At 48.9% G+C, this 13,228-nt stretch overlaps 1 protein-coding gene across 6 annotated transcripts in view; it reads left to right on the forward strand.

The window, feature by feature from the left end:
* Positions 1 to 13,228, forward strand: part of Cdh23 (cadherin-related 23) — a 323,607-nt gene that overhangs the window by 2,231 nt on the left and 308,148 nt on the right. For all 6 annotated transcript variants that reach the window (XR_001175416.1, XM_013025633.1, XM_013025635.1 and 3 more), the window contains exon 2: positions 1,659 to 1,736. Coding sequence is in view for 5 of the 6 variants with exons in the window: in XM_013025633.1 (XP_012881087.1) it covers positions 1,659 to 1,736 (78 nt within the window). In the remaining variant the exon portion in view is untranslated. The remainder of the gene's footprint in view (positions 1 to 1,658; positions 1,737 to 13,228) is intronic.

The raw sequence follows: 13,228 nt of genomic DNA on the forward strand, positions 1-13,228 counted from the left end.
TGGCTTCAAAGGCAGTAGTAATGCCAGTGGTTTTGTTGTTGTTATTGTTGGTCATGGGGCCTGAACTCTGGGCCTGGGCACTGTCCCTCAGCTCTTTAGGTCAAGGCTAGTGCTCTACCACTGGAGCCACAGCTACACTTCTGGCTTTTTCTCCTTGTGTGGTGCTGAGGAATCAAACCTAGGGCCTCATGCATGCAAGTCAATCACTCTACCACTGCGCCACTTTCCCAACCCTGCCAGTTTTAATAATAGCTACCATTTATGGAGTACTTGCTTCCCTCCTTGGGTCAACTGTGAAATAAGTCCCATTATTGTGGGTATTTTGCCAGAGTAAACAAAGGCATGGAAAGATGGTGTGGCTACAAAGAGACACAAAGAGGTTACAAAGAAGATGAGAGATTGACCACTAGCCCCTCCCAGAGGGTAGGAGGGCACACACATATTCAGGGTAGTAAGGAAAGGCTTCCAGGTGGAAGGGACATGAAAGAGAAGTGGTAATGAATGAATAGGAACTTGGCATGAAGGCAGAAAGGCCAGTAATCTTGGCCAAAGTGTTACAGGGACCAGAAAGAGCTGCAGCCTGGCTACCTAAACAATAAAGGAGAAAAGATATGGAAAGAGCCTGAGGCCAGCAGACAAGAGGACAGGGAGAGCTGCCCCTGCCACATCCAGGGCCCCTGGAGGACCCAGCAGGAGCCCAGCTGCCTCTGGGTGACAGCAACTGAGGTGGGGAAGGGGTCTCACTTTCCTACCACAGGGGGAAGGCTGGAAGAGAGGTGAAGCTAGCCCTGGGGAGGCTTCATGTGGAGCCTTGGTCTGGGCAGGGCTCTTCACAGACACCAAGTTCCTCCACCCACATGGGCATCACCTTCCAGACCCTGCAAGGTTGGCAGGGGCACTGGATTAGCAGGGTGTGCTTCCAAGTCTGGGTGGTGTGTGGCCCATGCCACTGGCCAGCTGTGCAAGTAAGCTTGAGCTGCTCACTTGTGATTCTAGTCCTTGCTTTCCACAGTAAGGAGGCATGGAAGAGCACCTGCCCTGCTGGCTGGCATTGGGTCAAGATCACATAGGAGGCTATGTTAGCATTGTATAAACTATTCCACATGTGTCATCTGTGACACTTTGATTATCCTTCTTTCTATGAGATCGAGTAGCTGCTCATTTACAGGACAGACATGTACTGAGGGTGTTCTAACCCTAGCCCCACATGCTGCGGTTAGTATGGTCAGCTGAGCCATGGACCTTGCAAAGCTCAGGTTCTATTCCAAGCCATGCTGTCCAATAGAATTACCACACAGCCATAGGTGTGAGTTTAAATTTTTCAGCACCCACTTTAGAAGCATAAAATAAAATCCCTTTTAAAAATATGTGTTACTTAACCTACTATCTCAAATAGTAAAAGTGTAAGGAGGTATTTTATACTCATTTATTTTTGCAGTTTACAAAACGTGTGTGCATTCTGTGCCCATGGCTCAATAGGGCCAGCACTCAGTAGTCACTTGTGACCATGTAACCTGACAATGACCTTCAGGGTCCTGGGAAGTTGATAGCACTGCAGGCAGATTGGGTGCCCACACAGACACCACTTTGCATCTCTTTGAAAAATGCATGAAGCTGGTGGGGGTCCTGAGCTAATGTTCTTGTCCTCTAACTTCCAGGCCAGGTGAACCGGCTGCCTTTCTTTATCAATCACTTCTTTGACACATACCTGCTGATCAGTGAGGACACACCTGTGGGTGAGTTTGATTCTGGGTCTGGCAAGAGTAAGGGGTGGCATGGAAAGATCTCACTTCCCACAAGTGATGGGGATCTTAGAGGTCAAGAGCATCATTACTGGGATAAATTCCATGGTGTCATCTGGCCCCTGCTTGAATACCCTCAGGAACAGGGCACTCACTTCTTCCCATTGTGGCCCATTGGAACAGAGGTGGGTTATAAATAAAAAAGGGTTGTCGCATTACATCCTGGTACTTCATTTCATTTTTGGAACTAGTTTTGCCCCACAGAATGGCTCATGACTCTTGGGCTCCAGACCCTTTCTGGTATTTGCAGATGACTGCTATTGTAGCTTGTTGTGCAGCCCTTTGTGCTTTTCTGTGATGATTCAGTTTTCTGAGCTAAGTTTGCTATGCTCAGTCACTAGAGATAAGGAGGTGATGTGAGCACTCTGATAGCATGCTCGTCTCCTCTAGGCTTGTTGCCATAGGTCTGTTCTCCTGTCTGGTTCCCTGCTCTGTAGAGCAAATCAGCTCTGGGGACCCAGAACTCCTCAGAAATGAGGTTGGATTGCAAGATCTTAGCAGCTGCTATGTGATGGGCAGGGGCCATGCCTAGGAGCACAAGGGGAACAGCACCCATCTGCCCTCAAGACATCTGTCCTCTCATTCCCTTTAGGACACTTTAGGGATGGTACCTGTAATCTGGGCTTTCTTACCCTCTAGGTGGCCTGCTCTGTGGTAGGAGGGAAGAGACTGTGTGCACACATCAAAGTATCAGGGTAGATCAGAGGGTATACAGATCTTTCTGTCCATCATCCTTGCAAATGAGTAAGGTCAGCTTGGAGAGAGGAAGAGTGTGGAGTTTCCACCAAAATGCTTTCTTTAAAAAAGTATTCTCTCACATAAGCCAAATGAGGGCATGTGGCACAGTAGGTATGTGTGTCTTCAAAACTCTGCTGAAGTGGGGGTCTCAGGCAGCTCGACGCTTCTTGCCCTGCCACTGGAGGACACAGGAGGATCCCTGTCATTCTTGTTGGAGGTTCTCTTTCAGAGAGTGCTGGGCACAGTACTGTGGGAGGCCACAGAGAAAAGTGACTCCACCTTTGGTGACAGCCATGTATGCAGATGAAGATGGGCTTAGGGGCTAAGATTTGGGGATCTGGGAGCTTGGTGTGGGGGATGCCTGCCTCTTGAAATGTTTTTGTAAAGGCTTAGATGGAAAATGGGCCTATAATTCCTTTGGGGGCCCTGCTGGACTTCTTGTTGCTCTAGGCTGGGCTGGAACTGAATGCAGGGCCCTGGATTTGTAACTTGCTGTGCTCTTTTGGTAGCTTTGAGTGGTGTGGCTCCATCCCTCATAGACCCTGTATGGGGCTGACACAGGCCTGCAGTGTGGGTGCCAATGCCTATGGTCAGTAAAAGAATGAACTGCTGGCTATGTGGATCATATTGTATTGCTAGATACCAGTGGGCCATCCCCTTGGTGCCAGACCCTAGCCTTTCCCAGAGGGATATTAGACAGATGGATACAGAAATTGGTGTCCTGAGTAACTGGATGTCTGGAGGGAGCAGAGGTCATCTTTTTCTTTTGATGGGACTTGAACTCTGGGCCTGGGCGCTGTCCCTGAGCTCTTCAACTCAAGGCAAGCACTCTACCACTTGAGCCACAGTGCTACTTCTGGTTTTCTGGTGGTTAATTGGAGATAAGAGTCTCACAGACTTTCCTTGCTCAGGCTGGCTTTGAACCATGATCCTCAGATCTCAGTCTCCTGAGTAGTTAGGACTACAGGTATGAGCCACTAGTGCCCAGCCATAGGTCATCTTTGAGGATATGGTAGACAGGAAAGTGGGGAGGTGGGTGGAAGATTTGGTCATTTGAGCAGGGTCCTGAAAATGACCCTTCCCTTCACACTCACTGGCATTGATAGCTGCCCATTTCCACCCATCCTGTGAGAGAGCCCTTTGTGGTAAAGGGCACATACTGGAGCAGGTAGACATCTGAGGTAGATGTGTGGCCAGCCACCAATAAGTAAAGACCCCTCTGGTGTGAGCAGGGCCAGCTGTGTCCTTGCCTGGGACACTACATGGCCATATTTGGTGGGGGTGCAAAGAGCCTAGTGCTGCGGGGAAGGTGGTGGTCAGGTGCTTACCTAGGACTTCCCAGTAGGCCCTACTCCTGTTAGCCTCGTCTCAGAACCTCTGGCTTCTTTTTTTTGCAAACAACAGCATTAATTGCACTCCCCTGTCAGAACAGCTCCAAGACTACAGCTTGTGAATGCTGCACTTGCCTGTCCCAGCAAGGCTTCTGTTTAGTGATATGGGAATTGATCCCTGGCACTAGGAGGCCACAGAATGGAGGGAGCCCCCTAAGCTGGCAGACAGCTCTGCTCCTCTCTCGGAGGAGGGCTGGTGCTGGCCCAGGACATTCCTGTCTTTTCTTCCTTTTGTATCAGGATAGGGCAACATGACTCTGGCTTGAAAGTCGAGAGTCAAGTTTGTATTCCTTTCTGTATGACCTTGAGCACAGTACTAAACCTCTCTGGCTCTAGTTTTTGCATCTCATAAAGAGAGGGAAAAACGTCCTGAATGGCTTTGGTTTGGGTGACTTTGGCTAGCCCAGGCAGAGTTTCAGGCTCTCACTGTGGCACACATGTGGCCTTGGGTAGATATTGGCTTTGGCCTGTGACCAGTAGTGGCTAGGTAGGGGTAGCAATCGAAACAGCTTAACCAGAGGACTAGCTCCTTGCCTGCTATGTGATTGGAGAAGGGCTAGCCTAGAGACTTGACTTTGAAGTTTGACTTCTACTGGCCATTTTCCTTCTGAATCACAGCGTTCCAATCTGAAAAACCAGGCTAATTCTCCTCACTGGCCTGCTGGGGTAATTTATATAAAATGCACTGATTTCCAAAACCTTCAATGTCCTATGGGTAATGAAGGAGAACCCAGGGGAGGTGGTCAGCCACAGGCTCACATGGGATCAGCCAAGCACACAAAGAAGCCAGGGCTATCGTAGTAGTTAATGCCAATAACTAGTGGCAGATCCTAAGCCAGGCTATCAGCTCACTGGAGGCTAGAAGTCGTCTGGCTCCCAGTAATGCCTGTCTACTGGTCTAGGTCTGTCTGCAGAATAATAATGATAATATGCTATATATGACCATGTTTATATAATACAGTGTTAAAGTGCATAGATGGAATGCTCACGACAGTATCCTAAGTGTTTTTAATGTATTAATTCATCTTGTAAATCCCTTTTGAGAATCAGAAGTAGTTTGGCTACAGTCTCTCTCTGTACAAGTCATTTCTGTGAACATGCTCTGCATGGTTGGGGATTAGACCATTGCCCTTCCCATTTGTTATGCTCTGGCTTTAATTCCAAGCATAGGGGAGTAGAATGAGAGGGAACAGTGCAGTCATCTGAAGTCCTTTGAGGACATTGTGAAGCCTCTTGCTAACTCCACACTATCTTGAACTCCAGCTTTTTTTGTGATGTTCTTTTTTTTTTTTTTTTTTGGTCGGTTGTGGGGCTTGAACTCTGAGCTTGGGCGCTGTCCCTGCGCTCTTGAGCTCAAGGCGAGTGCTCTACCACTTGAGCCACAGTGCCACTTCCAGTTTTCTAGTGGTTTTTATTGGAGATAAGAGTCGCATGGACTTTCCTGCCCCGGCTGGCTTTGAACCGCAATCCTCAGATCTCAGCCTCCTGAGTAGCTAGGATTATAGGCATGAGCCACCGGCGCCTGGCTCTTTTTCTTTCTTTTCTTTTCCTTCTTTCTTTCCTTCTTTCTTTCTTTCTTTCTTTCTTTCTTTTTCTTTCTTTCTTTCTTTCTTTCTTTCTTCCTTCCTTTCTTTCTTTCTGTCTGTCTTTCTCTCTGTCTTTCTGTCTTTCAGTCTTTCTTTCTGTGTTGGTTGTTGGGCTTGAACTCAGGGCTTGGGTGCTGTCCTGAGCTCTTTTGCTCAAGGCTAGCTCTCTAGCCCTTTGAGCCACAGGTCCACTTCTGATTTTCTGATGGGTTAATTGAAGATAAGAGTCCCACAGACTTTCCCACTTGGGCTAGCTTTGAACTGTGATCCTCAGATCTCAGCCTCTTTGAGTAGCTAGGATTACAAAGTGATATTCTTTTTGAAGACTACCTTCTAGCTGGAGAAGACAGAATCTAGAGGAAGTAATTAAGTAGCTCTGCTTTCTCCCAGCCTAATTAATGTAACACTGCTTTTCCAGACAGTGCTTCTCATCCCCATGTGTCTTGTTCTAGATGTGAGCATTAGTCACAGGGCAGCAGAACCTGGGCAAGGAAAGACAGGACAGGACAGGGCAGATCAACTCTGGGCAGGCTGATATATGTCATCTGACCTTGGCCTAGCTATCATTCATGGATGGCCACAGGACATGATGTGAGGGACAAGGCTGTGGGGCACTATCTCTAAGTCTGCCTCCTGAGCTGACTCCAGATACCCCACCAATATGGCTCCAGTTGTTCAATCCATCTTTAATTCTTGATCCTGGAGGACTTCCAGTAGTTGATCTTTTCCCTCTTTGGGAAGACCCTTCCCCCACCCCCACCATACTCTTGATGTCCCTTCTCATGTTCCCTCTCATGTCTTCTCTTCCACACCGATCCCTCCAATTCCCCTGTGTTAGGCTCTATCTGAAAGCTGGCAACTTCTGGAGCTTGACCTCCTGCCTGGGCCATACTTCAGAGGAGACTCCAGGTGCCATTATAGCTACCTTTATGCATAGCCTTTCCACCTCCATGTCTACAGGACATCTTTATCTCCACAAGCCCATGGCTGAACTTGTGCTCACATCCTCCCTGCAACACCTGCTTCCCCCTCAACCTGTATATCCTGGTCAACTGCAGGTTCATCCTGCTCCTTGCTCAGGTTGCAAACTCAGTGTCCTCTCCACCTCCTTTTTCTCCCTTCCCTCACATCCAGCCCATCAGAAAATCCTCTTGGCTTCATCTTCAAAATAGTTTGAGAACCTTCTTACTCATCACCATAGTTCCATAGGGATTGGTGGCGTCCTTGTTTCTAGCCTGTCTCCTCCCAGCAGTAGTGAGTTCGCTATTCTTTTTAAAATTGTTGTTATAAAGGTGATGTACAGAGGGATTACAGTTAAATAAGTCAGATAATGAGTACATTTCTTTTTGGACAATTTTACCCCTTCATTGTGGTAGTGACTTTTCTTACATGGCATAAATGCAGCCAGCCAGCCGGGCTTTTTTGGTAGCTCAACACCTGTCATTCTAGCTACTCAGGAGGCTGAGATATAAGGATCAAGTTCAAAGCCAGCCTGGGCAGCAAACTCCTGAGATTCTTATCTCTAAAAACTATTTTTAAAAAGCCAGAAATGAAGCTGTGATTCACATTACAGAGTACCAGCCTTGAGTGAAAAGGTTAAAGAAAAGAGCTCAGACCCTGAGTTCATCCCTTAGTATCAGCGCGTGTGTGTACATACTTGTGCCAGTTTTAGAGCCTGAACTCACAGTCTGGGCACTGTCCCCTGTGGAGCTTGAACTTGAGGCCTACTGCTGTCCTTGTATTCTTGTTGCTCACTCTATCACTTTGAGCCACAGCTCCACTTCTGGTTTCCTGGTGGTTAATTGGAGATGAGTCTCTCCAACATTTCTGCCCGGGCTAGAGTTGAACCATGATCCTCAGATCTCAGCCCCCTTAGTAGCTAGGTTTATAGGCATGAGCCACCAGCTCCCAGCCTTCTTGTGGTTTTTTAAATGCAAGCTCCTTCCTCTGGACCTTGACAGCATAGTAAACATCACTGTATCTGTTAAGTTCAGATGTGGCCCTCTCTGGGGCCTCCCTGGTTCCCTCCTTTCAGGCTTTTCCCTGTGTCTGCTCACCTGCCTCTTAGTGCCAGGCATGGTTGTTAGTTGCTTGTTGGTCTCCCTCTTAGACTATGAATCGTTCAGATGGACTGGGACCTTTCTGTGTACCCAGGACACAGCCCTTTGCATGGAACTTGAGGTGCTTGATGGAGTGCCTGAAGTCTGTGAGCATGTAGGGGATCTTTTAAGGCAGGAATTGCAGCTGGCTCCATGCCACCTGTCGTCCCTGTTGGAGGCTCAACCAGGGGCTTTACTTGCCAAGGTGTGAGGAGGGAATGTTGGGGACCTAACCCTGGGGACGACTGCTTGAGGAGTGGCCCTGGGAGAGCATCCTCCAATGGCACAGACGCTATACGTGCCTGTGTGTGTCAACAGTGAGGCCCATGCCTTGCTAAGATGGCTTTTTTTTTTTATCATCCCAGCTGCTTTCCCAGTTCAGGCAGCATATTTGCTTGGGCTCTCAGGGCACTGAGGGCTGGCTGGCCCCATGGGAGGAATAAAGAGCAGCAGCAGAAAGCCTGGCGTGGAGACACTGAGCTGACTCAATTCCCAGTGGGGTCCTAGAGGGCGTGGGCCATCTACCTCAGCCACTATCCTCAGGCTTTAACCACAGAGGGGGTAGGGCTCCATTCCTGTCCTAAGTACCCACAGGAAAAAGTAAACCTGTCCATCCCAGCCTGCCACTCCTCCCAGACACTTTCTATCCTGCCACACTGCTTGCTCTGTACCTCAGCACCTCACGTTTGGGTGATCCCTTGACTTGGAGCACCCCCTTCTCTTTTCTGCCTGCAAAATCCTATTCACCTTTCCAGGTGCAACTCTCAAAGTTTCCTCCAGTCTCCCCACTCCCACCCATTAGCTTTGTCTCTGGCTCTGTGAAAGCAGCCGGTATTTCTGCTGTGGTTACTTGAATGTGACTCCCCATGGGACTATTAATTTTGAAATATTAATGTTATGAATATCGACATTACAATTAATGATCATTTTAGTATTTGTGCATAAGAGCTGGAGTCATGTTTTATTGACTGTGGGGCCCCTGCGGGGGCTCTTTAGCTGCGAGGTTCTTGTGGACACAAAATGGCTATCCAACACAGGTGGGTTATCTACAGCCCACAGCTGGGCAATCCAAGCCCAGGTCCTCTGTGCCAGGCACGAGGATTGGCACACCGTGGTCCCCTCGGATGGTTGCTTGTGAAGGAGTAGACAGATGAATGAGTGAATGAATGGATGGCAAATGTCCTGCCAGTTTCCTTCCTGTAGTTCCTCAGCACCCCCAAAGTGTCTCCAGCCACCATTAAGGTGATAATGCCCATGCTAATCACCTACACGAGTAAATTAGTCTTGTCAGGAGCCATTAGGATGGATCAGGCCCAGACAGCGGCTGGCATTGCTGCTAGCCATGCTGATTAATTTATCTGCAAACTCCATCAATGCCCAGCTGTTTCGTTTGGACCCAGGGAGAGCAATTTTCAGGTGGGCTGACCCCGAGTCAGTGGTCGTGGCAGATGGAGTTGCTGTGTGCTTGTGAGGAGCCGTGAAGAGGAGGGAAAGCTCCTGGGAGTGGAGGGCTGTGGGTACCTGGCCCTCAGCAATGGTAGGAACAAGGTGGCAAAACTGGGACTTGGAAGTAGGAGGGGAGGGATTGGGGAGGTGGGGGGGGGAGGGGGGGAGGAGTACCCAGACAGGGAGGGAAGAGAGGCATCTTGTAGAGGTTCAGGCCTCTGGGGATAGCCTCACACCTAGTGACCCAGAGGATTGATTAACCTCCTCCTTTTGGACCTCTCTTCCTTGGCCTTTTTCTTTATTTAATTTTTAAAATTTTTTTGTGGTACGGGGGTTTGAATACACCTACCAAGGGTAGGGACTCTACTACTTGAGCCATGGCCCTAGCCATTTTTTATTTTCTTTAGATTGTTTCTCTGAAAGGGTCTCAATTTTTTGCCCAGGACCATATTTGAACCAGGATCTTCTTGCCTATTTCTCCTGAATAGCTGGGATTATAGGCATGTACCTCTGTGCTCATCCCCTCTTAGCTCTTTAAATGAAGAAAAGCTCTTCTTCCCTCTCCTTTCTGAAAAAGATGGAGAACTACAGGGAGAGAATTATGTTTCTTTGCTCCAGAGAATTTCTTGGGGCTGATGTGGAGGGAAATCCACATCAGTGCTTTTCAGGGCTGCTGGTAAAACTACAGGAGTCAGAACTAGTCAGCACAGATACAGAGGATGAGGGGCGGGGTGGAGGGGCAGGGTCTGGCTAGTGCTGAGTGACATTGGTGTGGGTGCTCTCTGCACACAGGTGGGTGAACCCATGAGTGAATTCAGGGGGCTGGTTGGTAATGAGAGCCAAGGAGAAGCAGCCCTCACTGGCTGATATGAAGGACAGAGTTGGACAGCACGGGGTGGGGGTGGGGGTTGAGGGATGTACCAGCCAGGGTTCCCCACATACATACTATTCCTCCCTAGTCCCCAAGGGATCACCAGGGGGCCCACACTGGAGTCCTGGTTGCAAATGAAGAAAGTTGCAGTGGGAGGGGCAGGCCATGTCTAAAGGAGACCCTCCAAAACCAGGAGCAAGTCCTTCTATGCGGTGCCACAAAGACAGAGCATCATACACCACAGGCAAGCAGTCCCCAGAGGAACAAGCTGGCTGTCTTTGTAATAATGGCAGCAAATACATGGATCTTAGAGTTAAAAAAAATTCCTCAATCCCTAAGGTTCGTGGAACCTTACTATAGGTAGGGAGCCTCAGTCAATGCCAGAGGGATAACTCTTCTTTCTGTTTTCCTTTTGGGCTTGCCAGAAAGTTGCCAAAATAGTAGAAAGAGTTCCTTCCCCTTGCTCAGCTTTCCTGCATGTTGATGTCTTGCACAACCATAAAATTACAGAAAGCAGGAAAATACCATTAGTTCAATGCTATTAATGATTAAGCTTATTCAAATTTGAGCAGTTTCCTTTCCCACCAAAAGAGTTTTCTGTCTTTTCCTGCAGCCACGATGAGTTTTTAATTTCTGTTTTGGCTGTGGAACTGTTGGGGCAAATTTAATTGCCCCCAGAAGTCTCATATACATACATACATACATACACACACACACACACACACACACACACACACACACTCACACGCTTATTGTCATTCACTTAGGACACATCTCAGTGGTGTCTTCTATGTGTTGGGCACTGTTGCAGGTACTAACACTAATCCTTGTCCTATAGATGATTTCTGAGGGAGGGAAGCAGAGGAGCATAGCAGAATAGGTGATGCTAAGGGAGAAGAATTATTTTGGGTGGAAGTTAAGGCCAGGGTGGATGGTGGGAAGCACTTCACCCTCAGTAGACCCCTCGGACCTTATTAGGACATTCTGGTGACCACTGTTCTGGGCAAATGGTCTCATTGTACAGATGGAGAAACTGAGCCCCAAGAGGGAGGGACCTGCCCAAGGCTTCCCAGGACTTACTGTTGAGTCCATATGGTGTGGTGTCACAGTGCAGTCACATGATCTGGCATGGAGAAGAGGGCTAGAGCTTGAGAGGATCTCATTCAGGGAGAGGTGTCTTTTAGGACTTGGGGGCCCTGGGTGCTGCCCTAACCTTGCCACCTCTGCCTTTCTCCAGGGCAGCATAAATCCTCCACAGCAGGTGAGGGGCACACCCTCGAGAAACCCCATAGGCCATAGCCACCCCCCTTACAGCCTGTTGGTTACTTAGAACACAGGTGTGGTTGCCAGGTGTGGCTCACTACCAACCCAATCAAACCACAGCCTTTAGATCTCAGCCTCCTGAGTAACTAGGATTACAGGCATGAGCTACTAGTACCTGTCCCAGTTCTATTTCTTGCTAACAGTGCAACCACCGGTGAGGCCCTTCACCTCTCTGAGCCTCACTTTTTTTCTCCTCCAGAAGTGGTATAATCACACGGCCGAGCCAGATGGAACTCATGAAAGAGCTTTGGATGTGAAGTTGCTGTACAGATGATGAATGTGGGTTGTGTTGAATCATTTGTCTTCAAGTGCCTCCTCTTCTACCTCTCCTAGATATTTTTGTTGTTGTTGTTTTAGCAAGTATGAACTGTGTCACTAGCCATTTCACCTCAGTTTACTTGGTTGGAAAATGGGGTTGATGATTATACTCTCTTCCTGGAACTGAGCAATGATTGGATGAGTGGAAGTAGGGCATTTAGAAGTGTGTGTATAGTAAGTACTGCTAGATGTGAATCATCCTCAACACTATTTTTGTTAGTGGGGGGTGGGTAGGTTAGCACTTTTGCGAACCAGATACGAAGCAGCTTGGGTAGGAATGAAGGCCAATAGAGCCAAACCCCCTTGCTGATGTAGAACTATGGCATGTGGTTTGTGAATTCCTCTTCTAAGAAAATCCTCACTCTTCATGTGAACAAGGCCCTGAAACCCCTGGTTCCACATCCCAGACAGAGCAGGAGGTCCCTGTCACAGCTGCCTGCCACCAGGGGCCCTTGCAGGAATGGGCAGCTCTTGATCTCACTGGGCAGCAAGTGCTGTCCACCTTCGGACAGGCTGGTCACCTCCTGTGACTGCCACCTTCCTGTCTGGCCTGGAACATGGCTTTCCCCAGTCTTCCCTTCCCTCTTTACATGAGGGCCACCCTAGAGCTTCCCTAAAATATGCCCTCCTGATGCTGGTGGTGCCAGAGCCCATTGGCCAGCTTATTCTGTCCTGTCCTCAGGACACATGTCACTCACCTCCCCCTTTATGGCCATCTTCCTGTGTGTATGCACTGTGCATGGACATTTTGCACATCCTGCACAGATAGACCTCAACCCTCCTGCGAAGGAAATGGTTAAACCCATTTGACACATGGGGAAATTGAGGCAGAGACAGTTTGTCACTTACCCAAGGCTCACAGTCATTTAAGTGGAGCTCTGGATCCAGGCCATGCTCTCTCACCCTCACTAATGGGCTCTCCAGTCTCTTTGGCACAGGTCAGAGGGGGCACGAAGGACATTTCAGTCCCTCAAGTACAGGGCCCTCACCCCTAGCTTTGGCTTCTTTCTGTCTCACCTTCATGCCATGGTGGACGAGGGACAAGAGCCTCAAGCCTTGGTGAATAGAGGAAGCCTGTCAGGCATTACCGTGCTACCCAGGGGCCTCTTTCCTGGCCTCTCAGGCAGCAGGACCTTGCCCAGTGATGCCCATGCTCCTCAAATTGATTGAGCCTTTGAAAAGAATAACTTAGAATGAATACGGTGACGGCAGCTCAGAGTGAGATGGAGGATTATTGAGTGCTGGGTCTGCCCTGCCGTGTCGGCTGCTTTATGAGCTCTCAAGAGAAAACCTATGTCGTGGATAACTCAGGCCTGACGGGCAGGAGGCATCTGTCTCCCACTGCCTCAAGAGAGCAGAGACACCCTTGCTCACCCATCTGGGCCAGAGAGCAGCTTCCAGCTTTCTTGGTGTGTGATTTTGTCTCTCCCTCCTGCTCCTTTGAGCCCTAATTCTCACCTGTGCTGCCCTGGAATGTGAAGTAGGGACTGTGGTACATAACAGGGGGCTCCTAGTAGCTTCTGATCCCAGGAACAGAGCCTATAAATGCCTCTGATGTCTAACAGCTGTTACTCAAGGTGTCCCTGCCTGATTGCAAAGGATGCCACTTCTGCATAGTGGCATGGCCCTGTGAGCCTGGCATGCTTGGGGAGAA

Source organism: Dipodomys ordii, unplaced genomic scaffold (assembly GCF_000151885.1).
Source record: "Dipodomys ordii isolate 6190 unplaced genomic scaffold, Dord_2.0 Scaffold86, whole genome shotgun sequence".
NCBI lineage: Eukaryota > Metazoa > Chordata > Mammalia > Rodentia > Heteromyidae > Dipodomys > Dipodomys ordii.